Source organism: Saccostrea cucullata, unplaced genomic scaffold (genome assembly GCF_032062105.1).
Source record: "Saccostrea cucullata isolate Sc308-1 unplaced genomic scaffold, CSIRO_AGI_Scuc_v1 ctg861, whole genome shotgun sequence".
In the NCBI taxonomy this organism is placed as follows: Eukaryota; Metazoa; Mollusca; class Bivalvia; order Ostreida; family Ostreidae; genus Saccostrea; species Saccostrea cuccullata.
Genome location: NW_026935377.1, coordinates 230,122 through 245,840, shown reverse-complemented (window position 1 = coordinate 245,840; position 15,719 = coordinate 230,122). Strand labels below are relative to the sequence as shown.

The 15,719-nt window shown below is 33.3% G+C and overlaps 2 protein-coding genes across 2 annotated transcripts; both read right to left on the bottom strand.

Moving 5' to 3' along the window:
- Nucleotides 1–322: 322 nt before the first annotated feature.
- LOC134242626 (uncharacterized) lies at nucleotides 323–1,519 on the bottom strand. Its single transcript, XM_062724731.1, has 3 exons — nucleotides 1,129–1,519; nucleotides 784–938; nucleotides 323–683 (listed from the first exon to the last, which is right to left on the bottom strand). The coding sequence occupies exons 1-3, from the start codon at nucleotides 1,341–1,343 to the stop codon at nucleotides 523–525; spliced, it is 531 nt and encodes a 176-aa protein (XP_062580715.1). The 5' UTR covers nucleotides 1,344–1,519; the 3' UTR covers nucleotides 323–522.
- Nucleotides 1,520–6,516: 4,997 nt separating this feature from the next.
- On the bottom strand, nucleotides 6,517–15,255 carry LOC134242635 (uncharacterized). Its single transcript, XM_062724739.1, has 4 exons — nucleotides 14,986–15,255; nucleotides 12,430–13,354; nucleotides 10,647–11,510; nucleotides 6,517–7,134 (listed from the first exon to the last, which is right to left on the bottom strand). The coding sequence occupies exons 1-4, from the start codon at nucleotides 15,253–15,255 to the stop codon at nucleotides 6,725–6,727; spliced, it is 2,469 nt and encodes an 822-aa protein (XP_062580723.1). The 3' UTR covers nucleotides 6,517–6,724.
- Between the last annotated feature and the right edge of the window lie 464 nt (nucleotides 15,256–15,719).

The window sequence follows — 15,719 nt, the reverse complement described above, 5'->3', positions numbered from 1 at the left end:
AACCACCCTAACGGTGAACCGTACTGCTTGTACGGAGACGCAGCTTATGCCGTCAACCAGTATGTACTTGGGCCGGTCAAGGGAATTCGGGGGAGTCCAGAAGAAGCAGAATTTAACCGGCAGATGTCTGCAGTGAGACAATGCGTGGAATGGGGCTTTAACAAAGTGATTCAGACATTTGCATTTCTTGATTACAAGAAAAATTTGAAACTATACCTCCAGCCTTTCGGAAAGTACTACGCTGTGGGAGCGTTTCTAACCAACTGCCACACTTGTTTGTACGGGAGTCCTACGACGGATTACTTCAAAATTCGCCCTCCTTCTTTAGAACAATATATTAACAACAGATAAAGTAAAAGTTTATTAGCTCTCATTTTTAACATAATGAAAAAAGTTAAATGCTATTAATAAATACTGGCTGCAGTTAAACAGTTAGTTTTTTTACTCGATTAACTGTCTGCATAAATCAATCATTGCAGTTCTTTCCTCTTTCTCTAACCGGAATCTTTCTTGGTCCAGCTGCTATTTTTTCTCATCTAACTCCAGCTTCTTTTTTTCTAGCTCAATTTTTTCTTGATTCAATTTGTTTTCGCTCTCAGTCTTATGAGTGAGGAAGTCGATCATAGTATTAGATTTTCTTCTCTTCACTGAACACTGACTGTCATCGTTCTCATCAGAGGTAGCTGAAAAATGAAAAACAATATGAAATTTAAAAAAAAAATATTTGTAAACATGAATATAAAAGTGCCTGCGTATAAAAATTCAAGTCATATATACAAATACCTGTTTTCATGTTTTCGATCGCCCTTTTCCGTATTAATTGCGCTTTTTGGCTTTCATCTTTGCCTTTTTCAGTTTTGAATTTGACCTGCTCAGATAATTCTAGGACTTCCTGTAACAACTGTTCTTTCTCGCCATACTCTTCGTCAGTTCCAGATCTTTGAATGAAAAGTAACGTAGAGGTTTAGAAAAGTAAATAAAGGCTGGAAGGGGGTTGGGAGGGCTGGCACAAATAATGTTTGAAAGTAAATGAAAATACAAACATAATAACTGTTATATAACTGCTTGTTTAAAGCTGATGCTTGATAAGAATTTATTTATTTAACAACGTTAACTTAGTTTGTGTACCTGTACAGCTTATCTCTATCATCTGCTTTAAAATATGAAAGAAGGAGACTTGTCCTCTCTCGGCAGCGCCTTCCATCCAGGGCTACTCCTTCATGAGCCATCATAAAATTTTCTGCAATTTCTGCCCACTTATTTACCGAGTCCCCAGAAAAGGGATTAACACTCGACACTTCTTTCAGCAATTCGATGTCATCCTTCATTGAAAAACGAAACATTTTTTTCCTTCACATGCTTTCAGCCTTTAAGTTTCCTCTCACAGATCACTACAAAAATGTTACAACAAATATCAAAAAATTTATTGTTTGTGTCTATCCATATAAATGTAATACAGTTTCCAATTTCTTATGAACAGTATCCCCTCCCCTCTTAAATTTCCCTTGAGAAGCTCTATTTTCTAACAGGCCTACCGCGGGTATGATTTTTTTTTTTATAAAAAGTTAATTTTTTTTAAAATTCAATATGGAATACGTTATTGATGTGTAATAGTAGATAAATTTAGACAAATACAAGTTTCATTGAACCCAGGTGTATATTTGGGGGGCAGGGGGGGGGGTCCTGTCCACAAGCACCTGTGGATCATTTGTGCCTGTTTGTACAGTGCAAAAGATGATGCAGTTGATGGGGGGGGGGCGGCAGATTTTAGAGAAAATCTATCCTCGAACATCGCAGATGTTGAAAATAAATAATCTTTCTTCGGCAGGCAAGAAAAATAAATATTCTGTCCTTCACTAGTGCCCTCCCCCAACACACACACACCCTCACGAAATACAGTTTTTTTCCTTCTCCTTCTTTGGCGTGTTTGAATTTTTCAGAAAGGAAAAAAATAAATAATCCATTCTGGGTCATTTTCTTGAAAATAGATAACCTAACTTTGAAAATTTAGCTGGCCTCTCCTCCCAGAAGTCCCCTAAGAGGGATGTGGGCCGAGATGTAGGGGAGGGGGTGACATGGCAATCGGTCATTTGATTTTGTCCTAAGATTCAACTTAGGCTATCTCTTATAGATAAATTATATTTTAACTTAATTCAAATGATAAGTACATGTATCATGCGTTGTAAAGACATATTATTGTGCATATAATAATTATGTAAAATGCAATCAAATGGGATCTAGGGATTCAACGTATAAGATCGATATTTTCAGCGTCTAGCTAAAATTTTATATCCATTTCAATGAATGAAACAAATATAGTTCTATTACACTACATAGTCTACTTTTAAAATATGTTTGTTTTGATTCAAACGACCAAATATTACTTGAAATATCTTAATATAAACACACAAGTTATTTACTTACGTGTAGATCACCCCCTACAAGGTCAAAACGGGTAAATACACGTAAAAAGGATGCGTCATGACTGCAAAGAACACCTATTTTGATGACGTCATACGTACAGGTTCGGTCGAAACTTGTAACTAAAGGTCTCTATTAACAAGTACACTTATCCGATAAAAATTGTATACTAAATATAATCGCCATTCCCGATTATGAATACATTTTTCATTACAAAATGTTGTCGATATTTTCGTTGCACACCTTAACTGTACTGTGTACCCCAAAGCATAATGGACAGACGTACAGTCAGACAGACGGATATCCCGATCACAATACACCTTTTTTTCAATCGAGGTTTTATAAAAAAAGTCTGATTAAAATGTGCTCGCTCCATATGTTGCGTTGGATGTTATGAGTTATACTTTAATTTACATTTTAATACAAATCAAAGATATAGTAATGCATGAAGATATTTTTCAATCTCTTTCGTAAATTCATTCGATTTACATTTTGTCTACGGTGATAAGATATAAACAGATATCATTATAATTCCATATTCTAGTAGAACCCATTGAATTTCCTTTATTATATATATTGAAACAAACATTATTTTAAAAAGGATTTTGTGCCGTTTAATAAATGTACAGCTTGTACACTAATAAACACAGAATGTTGCAGAAATTCGCAATTATTCCCTATGTATCGAGACGGACATTTTAAATACATGTGCTACATTTATGTCTAAACATAGATACGTAGAGGAGTATGTTAACGGCGGGTATTCCCTGCTTCTTCACATTTTAGGTTTATATCATGATAAGTTTTTCTTCACATACCTTAAATTGAACGTTAAAACGTTTTTTTTTTATTAATTGATTATTAATTCAAACCCATACTCTGGTAAAAGTATTAGGTATTATGCAGATTGTATAAATGACCTAAAGAGAGACACGAGAAAAGAAAGTTTACACATAAAATTATAATACAAATTAAATATTGACAAAGGAGGAAGGCAACATTGATTATGTCAGCTTCCAAGGAATTAAATTTTGTCCGGAAAGGATCTTCGAACAATATTTTCGTCCCGATGAGATTAACGTAATGAATATTATTGGAAAATACTTTCAGTAATTATGTTGTTATGTGAGAAACAAAACAACAAAATTGTTATTTGTTTAAAATGAATAATATATTTGAGTTTTTGCATATAAAACTATACTGTACCGAATTTTTTCTATGAGTGATTTATTTTTTATTGTGACGTCATGTTTTAGTAAGTCCCGACGGTATCATTACGTCCCAATTAGACAATTTTCGAATTAAACCCCAAATCAATAAAAATCTGGGAAAATCTTCTTTAATTTCCATTTCTATGGTGAAAATATTTTCGGATGGGCTAATATAAACTGTGTTTTTATAAATCTGTTCTACCGTATAAGCAGAATTGTTAGCGAGGATTTCATTTTGGCATCATCACGGAGGTTGCCAAGATCGCTGAAATTGAATATTACTAAAAATTAATTGCGCTTTATTTGTTAAAGCTTCTAAAGTGAGCTTTTTAAAATCGGTAAAATTACAATTCGCTAAAAATAAAACACCAATTTTTAGGAACAAATCGCTAAATGTCCACTTATACGGTATATTGGGACATTATTTTATCAACCTTATTGAAAGTCGGCTTTTTGTAATTTCAAAATACAATAATGACCTTTTTAGCAAATATATAATATCATTGGGCCGAATTTTAACTGACTTATTTCATACCAATTGTTGAAAGTAAATTTACTTTGATATATTTCGTCTATCTGATCAATACATAGAGCTTGTTGCATTGGTGACCGGTCAACAGGGAATGTGTACTCCTCTAAATCTTCTTATCAGAGTTTCCAGAGCTAGATCATTTTTATCATTTTATATACGAGGGTTGATCCAAAAGTTTAAAACGAGGTAAATATTGACAAAAAAGTTGATGAAACAAGAATATCATCATACTCGTTTCAAGTTATTCATTTCTTAAGTTCTATGGTCGATACAATGATCTTGTCAGTATATATATACAATTAAAAATTGAGTCAAATGCTGACTGGCATTTTTCATACCAATTGTTAGTCCATTATTTATACTCTAAATTGACGACGGGTTTTTCTGGGTTTTTTTCCTGATCATGACAAGGAGCACATGCTGTGACCAATTAGCAGGGGATGTTCACTCGTCCATCGCACCTGATCCCACCTCTGATGTTTTCGTGTTTCGTAATTTGCTCTGCTTCTCTTTTGTGCTGTTTTATTCTTCTATAGAGTTTTGATCTTGCGTAATTTTTTATTTCCATATCTTTGCATTCCCTGACTTTATAGCCGTGTGTTTTTCATTACTGAAGACAGCACGCGGCATCATTATGAAAGCCAGAATTTCCTTGGATATTCTTGACAATAAAAGAATACAAATATAAGTATAAACAACGATTATTCAGTGAATATCGCTAGCGTGCATCGTGGAATATGCCAGCAGAGCTATTGCTATTCATAACGCCATGTTCACTGAATAATCGTTGTTTATTTCTTTTAAAAAAGTTTCGTGTTACGTCGCTCTATTGTGCAGTGCATTGACCTAACAATAAGTGTTTTAAAAAATAGTTGAATTAAAATCCAATGTCAGTTAGTGATGAAATTTTTGCAATTCATAGAAATAGAATTATTGGAAGAAGGTCAAATATTGTTTAAGAATGATAAGGTTAACATAAAACTCAACAATGTTAAGGTTACCAAGTTTATTATATGCAAAACATATATTGGATCATGGGGACTGATAACTGACTTACAAACTCCGTTAATGAAACTGATTTAGACAATTTGGAGATAGGCAAAGTATATATGGTAACACACAAGAAGCAAACATGTAATGAGAAATGCACGACTGTTAAAGCATATACAATAACATACAGGAAGAAAACAAACTATAACCCTAGAGAAAACTTTGGGGTTATTGGTTAAAATATGGAACATTTTTGAACAATTTGTAATATTGATACACCAAAACAGCCAAATTACGATTGAGAGTCATGTGTGAGCATGACTAACATGAAAGAGTTACACGTGTAAGCATGAATGTCATACATCAGCACGACTAATTACATAATTGAGTATCCAACAATGACGAATAGTGGTATACGTCAGCATGACGATGTGTTATGCATGTTAACATTGTAGAAGTGCCATCCGTAGCTTGATTTGCAAAAAAAGAAAAAATACAAGCGTAAGCATGATTGGTGACATGTCAGTATGGCTAGCTAGCGTGAAATAAATGTTGACACGAATAAGCATGATTAGATATAACATTCACCAGGATGACTATTATAATAATTGCATGTGTCATACTATAGCATGAGAAGCGTGAGATAAACATGACATATGTAAGTCTGATGAAATGATAATTATTTAAAGAATACAAATCTTTACATAGCAAAATTAATAACATAGTAAACCAAAACTACTGCATAACAATTTAATACTCAAACAATTTTTCTATTTACAAATGACAATCCTCAAGGTAATTTCACAAAGCGTGTGGTGGGAAGGATAGTGGTAAAAATTTTTAAAATGACTGCTGACACTAAGACGGTGAAACTGAAAACGAGGCTGATTTATAGATGAGCAACAAATAGGACCGTGATAGGGCATATCTTAAAATAACACAGAATACCCATCGACATAATTTATAGAAACTGCACATGTCATCTACTTTTGACTGTTGAAATATATATAATAAATGTTGAAAACAAACATACAAGTGAGTATGACATACAAGAGAGTATGCTTAGGATAAATGTAATCTGTCTTATAAAATCACGCCAATGTATGTGATTAGTCATTTTTTGGGAACTGTGTTAGTATCTATAACATTAAAAGTTGTATGCTAACTTCCGCATACGAAGTACAGATGTACCAGCATTGACAAGCTTACTTTTGCCATTGGTTTTCCTTAAAACTCAGGCTACACGATATTACAATGTTTCCTGTTTGTCTTTTTGAAGTCAATATATAACTACATGTATTATCGCATAGCGTTCTAATGATTAATAAAGTGTTAAGCATACTATGCCGTGATAGTGCATGGCTTCTTTCTGACATCACTCACGCCAGGGATCGAACTCATGACACCGAGATTATCGGTCTGACGTGTTGTCGATTAACCCACAAATGTCTTGTTCATTTCCATAAACTTTCAACATTACCATTTACTTAATTTAAATAAATTTTGTAACAATACCACTCTACGAAATTACAAGCATTTAAGAATAAGAAGTTAAAAGGATATTTTTGTCCTAGGATACTTCCATAGGTTGAGCCGGCTCAAAAATGGACAGGTTTAAAACTTTTAAAATACTTTCAATATGACATGCTAATGTAATTGAGGGTAAGTGTATGCTCGTAGTTTTGCCAATAGCAAGACCTAATGGATAATGAATGTTTCCCTCACTGATAACGTAAACTGCTGCACCGGAATCTCCAGGTTCAAAGAAAGATTTTGAGTCCTTATTTTCGATACAAAGACATTCGTATAATGGAAAGTAAACCCCTTTATGTCTCGGTGGAATTCGTTTTACAGAAAGAGGACATTGTCTCAACCATATTCCTGTCGTTCTGCCAGTTGTTCTTCCAGTTTTAACAACTACCTTATCTTCCTCAGAATTATTGTTGAACGAGAATGGTTGTTTACTTCTCTCATCTGAAACTTGAAATTAAAAATCAAGAATCACTTTAAACTTAAGGTATATCTTTACTTAGATGACTATAACTTCCACTGATAAGAACGAAAAACCACCTAGTGCACATTGTACACTTATGATTCTTGTGTTAAAATTCAATTTCAAATAACTAGGTCAATGACCTTTATCATGCTAGTGGTCCCTGCGTATTTCTTGTGAAATACCTCAATATTTCACACTATGACCAATTTTTTCCCCCATTCACAAAATATTGATAGCAACAGAACTCTTTAAATAATGATATGTTAAAGTAATTGTACGGCGTTGCTTCATATAAAAAAATGATTAGGGTTTGCGCCATAAACTTAATAATTATTACAGTCCGAATTTCCTCTGTCATATTTATATTTTTCCCCCATTTTTAATTTAATATTACAAAAATCTGACTGATATGAACTCTTTATTATTTATAACCTTAGATTACTCCTGTTGCCCTAATTTTTATGGTATTGATATTATACGGGATCAATGATCAAATTATTGAGATTTGTTGCCTGGAATGATTTTTATTCATATTTTCATTTCGCGGAATTCAGTTATTTGCAAAGATTATTCAGCTTTAACACATCTAATCTTTGCTAAATGATTTCTAAAAATACATTTAATCTTTACATTGTGATTTATATTGCAAATGATAAAAAAGAATGAAAAAAATGAAACATTGAAAATTTAGTCCGAATTTCCTCTGCATTATCATGCATTGACTTTTGTTCCTGTATATTTTCTGCAAATTATAAAATATAAAATTTTTAATTTATATTGAGTTAAACCTTGTTTTTTTTATTCTTTTAGAACAATTTTTGATTTAACATACATGTGTATTATACTTTAGAAAATTTCCTGTCTGTTTTCTGAGTTGAATTAAGAGAATATTTAAGTACTGTAAAATCACATATTTTCAAGGGGTCAAATTTTCGTAGTCTGAGGAAAATTTATGGGTTCATGGGGATTTTATTTCGTGGATGAAGAATCATTGAGTAGCGACATCTGTGAAAAAATAAATTTCATGGAGGACATAAATTCATGGGTCTCTTCATACCACGAGAACCGTTCAAGGTAGCGTAGTGGTAGAGCGGTCGCTTCGTGATCGGGAGGCCCGGGTTCGATTCGCAATACAGTTAAGGTGCGCAATGGAAATATCGACTAAATTTTGTATTTAAAAATATGTTCGTAATCGGGATGGCGATTATTTTTAGTACATTATTTATATCGGATAATTGTAATTATGATTAATAACTACATATCGAGGACGATTATATTTTATATTTAGACTAGTCACGTGATGCGGCAGTCACGCGATTTTAGCATATTGACTTGAAGTATTGATGTTACATATAAATATCACTAGTGCATGGCATAACCAAGTTAAATTTCAAAGTTTAGTATATAAATATTTTCAACACGCATTGTAGTTTCTAAAAAGTGCTGCGATCCTGTCTAAATTCTGCAATTTCATTGTTAAAATTATACTTGTATGACCGAATGCTATATTTTTTGCTGGTCAGCGGCATGAAATATTGATATAATTAAATTGTTTTTAAGATTTCATCAGGATCGCAGCACTTTTCAGATACCTTAATAGTTCTTTAGTTGAAATCTAAAAGCTTACTTTGATCCATAGAGTGTATGCCCAAGCACTAGATCGATTTATTAAGACCCCCCACATTACCCTCCGATGTACTTGCATACAAATACATGTATACGGCAGTGTCAATTAAATACGTAATGTACGGAAAAAATATTAATAAAATAGTGAAGAATACATTAAATTCAAGTTATTGGCCCATAGAATATCTGTAAATAATATTTCATTTTATCAGAGAATACATATTTTGTTGAGAAAATATTACTTGATCGTCCCTCACTGCATACAAACTACGTCACGTTGTAAGAAATGACGTCATATTGACAAAATTGTATTGCGATCAGTGACTTGTTCATAACTTGTTATGTGGGATTTAACTAACGACGAAACAACACGCTGTAGTAAGCTTTTATGTCGTTTGATGATTTTTTACTGGTTAAATTAGCAGATAAACTCATTTTGTGGTATTTTAAAGAAATGCTGTATGACGTATATTGTGTATAATGTCATAGTCAAGTTTTCCCGTACAAATTAGGCTCCGCCTCCTTTTTGTAACCTTAACTGCGCTGCGTTCTCGTTCGCGGCGCATTTTAAAAGGATTTGTTTACATTATTTGAGTTTCATTTCATCTGATTTTTTGTAGTCTCTTGCAAATTGCAGCTGTCTTTTTACCCGTTCTTTTGAAAGCGGTAGCTCTTTGCAGAAACATAGACACAGGCACAGCACACTACTGTAACTTTTATTTTCTGTACATTCCGACTCTTTAGCGCAGGGTGATAATAGTATTTTTCATCAGTTTGACTGCTTTGTATGTTTATAAGGTGGCATTTTCAGAGTCACCTTCTAAAAATCTAGAATCATAAAAGATTCATCACAAAATTTTAACGTTTCAAACCGTAAATGCAGAAGAAGTTTCCTTTTCATCGAAAAAAATTACTATTAAAAAAAATACTTCATTATCCTACCCGGTAGTATGGTTTCTTTTTGCAATGTTATCCCTTTCCCTTTTTCTACATTTCGACAAAACCCAGATGAGTATTGTAAATGAGCAAAGAATTTTTAAAAATACTCACCTTTAAGAAGAAGATTTAAAATTTTCAACTACATTGTATCAAAGAATTGATTGATTGATTGTATACTGTTTAACGTCCCTCTCTAGAATATTTCACTGATATGGAGACGTCACCATTGCCGGTGAAGGGCTGCAAATTTAGGCCTATGCTCGGCACTTACGGCCTTTGAGCAGGGAGGGATCTTTATCGTGCCACACCTGCTGTGAAACGGGGCCTTGCGATCGGTTTATACGGTCTCATCCGAAGGGCACCCCATTTAGTCGCCTTTTACGACAAGCAAGGGGGGAATGAGGACCTATTCTAACCCGGATCCCGACGGGGCTTGTATCAAAGAAAGCACGTTTTATATTATTTGTAAAATATCTATGGTAGAGGCCGATAGTGGAAACATCGTACCATGTATTGATAAATTCCCTTCTAAAACACCAACTTTGGAAACTTAAGATACTACTTTTAAAGGACCTTGATACTTGACATTATATATGTAATACAATAGGGCTATGTCATCGTTCTGAGGTTCAAAAACAGTAATTTTTATTACAAAAATGTTACCTTAATTTGTGGGAAAAACCACATGAGCTTAAAAAGTTTGTTGAGCTGTAGGTCTAAATTTGAAGCCCTTCACCGTCTCCATATGAGTGAAAAATTCTCGAGAGGGACGTTAAACAATATACAATCAATCATTCAATCATACCACGCAAACCACGAAAATTAAACCCCAAGAGAATTAGTGATTTCACAGTTATTAAATTAATAATACTAGTTATGTGATTTCTTTTTAAAATACAATGAGAGTGATATTAACATTTTGTACACTTACGTTCGTGCTGAATATCATCCGTTTTTATAAAAGCTGCATCTATACCAATTGATTCGTAATTCCCAAAAAACGAATCTTTAACTTTCCCAATAACTTTGCTTGCTTCACTATCCTCAAAGGACGGGTGTACGATGTCAAAAACTTCATTCCGAAAGTTGGATTCAGAGAGGCGCTTTCCCTGTAATGTTTTAATGATATCATCCTTTAAAGCAACATGAGCTGCGGTAAGAAATCCGCTACACGGGTCATCAGAGTGATCTTTTCTCTGCACAAAAAATCCCAATGTTCCAGATGATTTTTCCCCTTTTTTCCCAATACTACATCCATGATCTAATGTTTGACAATTTTCACAACTTCCAAATGATATGAAATCTTCAACAATATTGCAGGCAATACCTCTAAGATATTTTGGAATTTCTTCCTCTCCAAAAGGTATCAAATTTGCATCGAGGCAGTATATAGAAATACATGGTTCGTGAACAACACGATCTCCACAATATTTCACTGAACTCATACCAATAGCAATAACATTGGAATACTTTGCAAAAAGTTTTCCTCTTTCCTCTCTAATAATATTGTTTATATGATTTTCCTCATCCTCTGCAATATGATATGAGCGGCCCTTGTTTAGAGCGGTATTTCGGGAATCAGCCAGCAGAGCAACATTCACAAATTCAAACTTTGCATCTTTTGGTTTGTTTTCTGCATTTAGTTCGCAAAACGTTTGTGCTTCATTTTCATTTCCTTGTACAAAAACTTTCATGACTGGATTGCCATTAATTCTCCCTGCTATGAACTGAAGAATAGATGGACAGCTCTCTACATCTCTTATTCTGAAGTCTCTCAGCGTCCATTCCTCAATCACTACAAGGGAATAAATTTGAAATAATTAAACCACGAGAGAAGAGAAAGAAAAATATGATGGCATTTTGTAACCGATTAACCTATTACTCGGTCGAAACGATGGCAATCGGTTAGAAAATCTGTATTCGGTTAGTCGGAAAAAATAAAATTTATATAAAGTTCAACCCAATTTTTTTTTTAGAAAATTCATTAAAAAAGCTTTGCATTCACGTTGATGATTTGATATTTTCATATTCATGATATATCCAAGCTGACTTGGGTGTAATTATGGTTCTCTGGATCGACATTGATTAATAATTGGTCATTTTGTGATTGAAGTGTTTATTACTGTTTAAAAACCAAGTCGTTACCCTGACTGTCCTGTATTTCTTTAATGATAATTAAATCACTGTTAAGAACTGCGAATTATTGTGTTTGGATTTTTTTGCAGTTATTCTGTCGAGAATAAATTACTGAACAAACTTTGAAAATTTAGTGATGTATTTCAGTCTTAGTTTTAATTATGGTGACAACGCAGAAAGAACGTATGTGGAATCTCCATTGGAAAAATTTTATTTATTTCTCAGACATGATTCGTGGTTATTTTAATTTGTTCACAGTCTACATTAAAACTAAAATGAAATATATAACCTTGAGTTTTTTAAAACAAGAATGAGGACAAATAACATCTAGACTTTATCAATCTTCTTGTAAACATGAATATATCTACTTAGGAAAAAAGAGTTATGTACATGTACATCAAGGAAATGCATATTTTAATACGGTCAACCGGTTATTCGGTCGGAACGTCTTGCGATTAACCGATTAGCAATTTTGTATTCGATTACCATCGCATGAGAAAATATACATGTATTCTTTGCAGTGTCATACCTAATACGAACTATGTTTTAAAATAAACAATATATAATTTCATGCTTACATTTTTTCTGGTCAATAATTGGTATTTGGCAGCTTAAAGAAGATAAATCATGACTAATTTTCTCGAGTTCTCTCTTAGCATTAATGCATAATTCTCTTATTTCTTTGGCAATTTTGTTGATTATACTCCTTTGGTTTGAAGAAATATTTACATGTATTTCCTTTGCTATAGCGTTCCTCCATTCTAGCGAATTTATATTAACAGATATAACTACTGTCTTTGCAACTCCTACAATGAAAGCTGTAGCAAAAACAACACTCCCTATTAATCCAGGTGTGGGGTTGAAGACTCTGGCAACTATCTGTCTTACTGCATCACCAAGAGCTATTCCTCCAACCACACTAGATGAATTTAATAGGAATTTTTTAGCATTTTTAAAGATTTCTCCTCTCCGAATTTCATCAGTAAGAGTAATTTCAAGTTTCTCTGCAATCCATTTCACAATTCTACGAAGCACATTTTCTGTAAATTGGTTTGCAATACAATCTAGTGCTTTTGAAACTAACGATTCTTTAATTCTGCGAATTGTCCAAGGCGCCCGGCATGTATATCTGTCATCACTAACAGATCCTATATTTCTTCCCTCATAAACCAGACGTATATTTTGACAGGTTTCTTCTATGACTTTTAAGGAGAAAGCAGTGTTTGCAGTTTCTTTTACAAATTTTCCGGTCCAGTATTTAGGTATACATTCAATCAGTTTTTTTAGTTGGTAAGTTAAATTGTCAGTTAATCGTTTTGCACAGAATAACCCTAGCGTGCTTGGATGATCTAATTTGTGATGGATTCTGATGTTTGTAAAGTCAAACCAATTTTTGAATGTTTTATAAACACACAATTTTGAATCTATCACATTCACTGAGTCACTGGATACAATTATTGCTTTTGGATGTTGGTCGAGATTCCAAAAATTCTTCGTATTAATCTGGAACTATGTAAAAAAAACAAAGTATTTATTTTCCAAAAAATAAAGCCTCATAACTGCAACGGTGTGCACAAACCATTGCAATTATTTTAGAAATTCGGTATCAATTTTCAATATCTATCGTAATATAAATACAGGTTGGTCAAAAGACCAATTGCAGAAAGCCCGATAGATGATTTAAAACGTTACATCATTACTTATTCTACGTTATAATAATGTTACTTATTCATATTTGCCTGATTCGGGGCGGACGATCTCACCGCAGCGATTGCGAGGGACAGAACATTAAGAGTAAAATAAAATCCAAACTTTGTCAGCAAAATGAACATCCTCTTCCTCTTCGACAGATACAGATAATCAAAATCGAATCAAATCTGGAAATGTTTTATTTGAATTTAATTTTCAGCTCACCTGAGCCAAAGGCTCGAGCTTAGTTAAACTTTTCTGATCAAAATTTGTTAGTTGTCTGTCGTCGTCTTCGTTGTAAACTTTTGACATGTTTATCTTCTTCTCAAGACTAGAGCAATTTCAACCAAATTTGGTATAAAGTATCCTTGGTTGTAGGGAATTCAAGTTTGCTTAAGTAAAGAGCCACACCCTCTTCCAAGAGAAGATAATATCAAATTAATGAAAAATTAATGGTTCATTTAAAAATCATCTTCTCAAAAACCACAAGGTCAGGAGAGATGAAACTGACATGGAATCATCCTCAGGTAGTGTAACTTTTAGTTTGTTCAAAACCTGACTCCAGGGGGTAGGGTGGGGTCACCATGGTCGATCAAAATTTTACTTAGGAAAAAATAGGAAAAATCTTTAAAATTAGCTCAAGAACCAGTGGGACAGGAAAAAATGAAAGCATCCTCAGGTAGTGTAGATTCAAAAAATCGACTCCCCTTTACGTTATAATTACTGACTAAAGAGAAAATGTCATATATATATATATATATATATATATATATATATATATATATATATATATATATATATATATATATATATATATATATATATATATATATATATATATATATATATATATATATATATATATATTTATTTATTTTACAAAGTCTAGTTAAGTTTAAATTATTGGATCTGAAAGATAAACGTTTGCTGCTGTTGTTTTAACTGTAACAAGCACGTGCAAGTCGTAGACAGTGTAAACCATGCATATTTTGACCACTCAATCACCGTAAACATGAAATCTGTCGAATAGTTTCGAAGTGTTTGAGAATACTAGACGTACATGAAACTTGGACAGAGGACCAACACAAAGCTTAACAGTTGCTATCTTCCGTGGGGTATATTTTATTGAAAACACATCTTACAAATACCGAAAAAAGACGTGGCCTAGATCGTTTCTGACTCCAAAGCGGTGAAAATCTACTCCCCCATAGGCTTAAAACGACTCCCCCATACTATTTATCGACCCCGCCGCGTTACCCGTTGCATACAGTTATATTTTTCAGGACCCGAAACATAGTGCACCCGATTCATCCCGGGTAACATTCAATAAGTTGAAAGCTATGGGCTTCAAGGTATATTGAATACACACCGGAGTTATTCTGCGTACACTCTTGATGTAACCTGGAAAATAAATCATTATGCCTAGATTACAGATGTTGTTTTACCTCTTTCACTTCTGGATTTTCATTTGTTGGTTTCACTGTCACTCTGCAGACACAGACGGCACCAATATTTGCCCGCGGTTCGTCAGAATCAACAAGTGTGACCTTATGTCGTAGGGAACTTATATAGTTTTTGAAAGTATCGATTTGAAGGACCTTAAAAAGTACTTCTGCTAATAGCTCCTCAAAAGTGTCTGGAAAAACGTCTCCTATGGACTGTAGAAGAAGTTCATGCTTTTGGGGCAAATTGTAGCAGTAGATTTCAGGATCCATCTCTGTTATAATTCACAGAAACATTAATTTGTAGAAAATTACATTTTCTATACTATATATAATGATATAACAACTTAAGAATTAAAGCAGCAGTCATAATACACTCTGTAATGTAAACGTAATAAAACAATTATTGGTACGTCATCAGGACGAATAAAAAAGTCATAAAAACAAAGGGAAAAGTGATATAACAACAACAACAAACAATCAGCAACAACTACTTCGTACTTAAATACAAAAAATTACATATTTAAAATGGACCATGTTTAATTTGAAAGCTTAGTGACCAATAGAAAAGACTGAAAGAAATCATGACCGCAATGAAATGACGACGCTATGCCGTCTGGTCTGCTAGGTATGTTACTCTGTTGAAGTGCGATTTACACAAATGAACAATTTTACGAGGGCTGTTGAGAAATTATTGAGGCATAGTGTATATATTTTTTTAAATTCTTCCTAATAAA

Excerpts from the sequence above, each read along its gene's own strand:
- LOC134242635 (XM_062724739.1), bottom strand. The coding sequence starts at position 15,255 with ATGGATCCTGAAATCTACTGCTACAATTTGCCCCAAAAGCATGAACTT. Across the intron at positions 13,355-14,985 it reads AAAATCCAGAAGTGAAAGAG|ATTAATACGAAGAATTTTTG; the intron begins GTAAAACAACAT and ends ACATAGTTCCAG. Across the intron at positions 11,511-12,429 it reads AATTATTGACCAGAAAAAAT|TGATTGAGGAATGGACGCTG; the intron begins GTAAGCATGAAA and ends ATTCCCTTGTAG.
- LOC134242626 (XM_062724731.1), bottom strand. The coding sequence starts at position 1,343 with ATGTTTCGTTTTTCAATGAAGGATGACATCGAATTGCTGAAAGAAGTG. Across the intron at positions 939-1,128 it reads GATAGAGATAAGCTGTACAG|ATCTGGAACTGACGAAGAGT; the intron begins GTACACAAACTA and ends TTTCATTCAAAG. Across the intron at positions 684-783 it reads GATCGAAAACATGAAAACAG|CTACCTCTGATGAGAACGAT; the intron begins GTATTTGTATAT and ends TTCATTTTTCAG.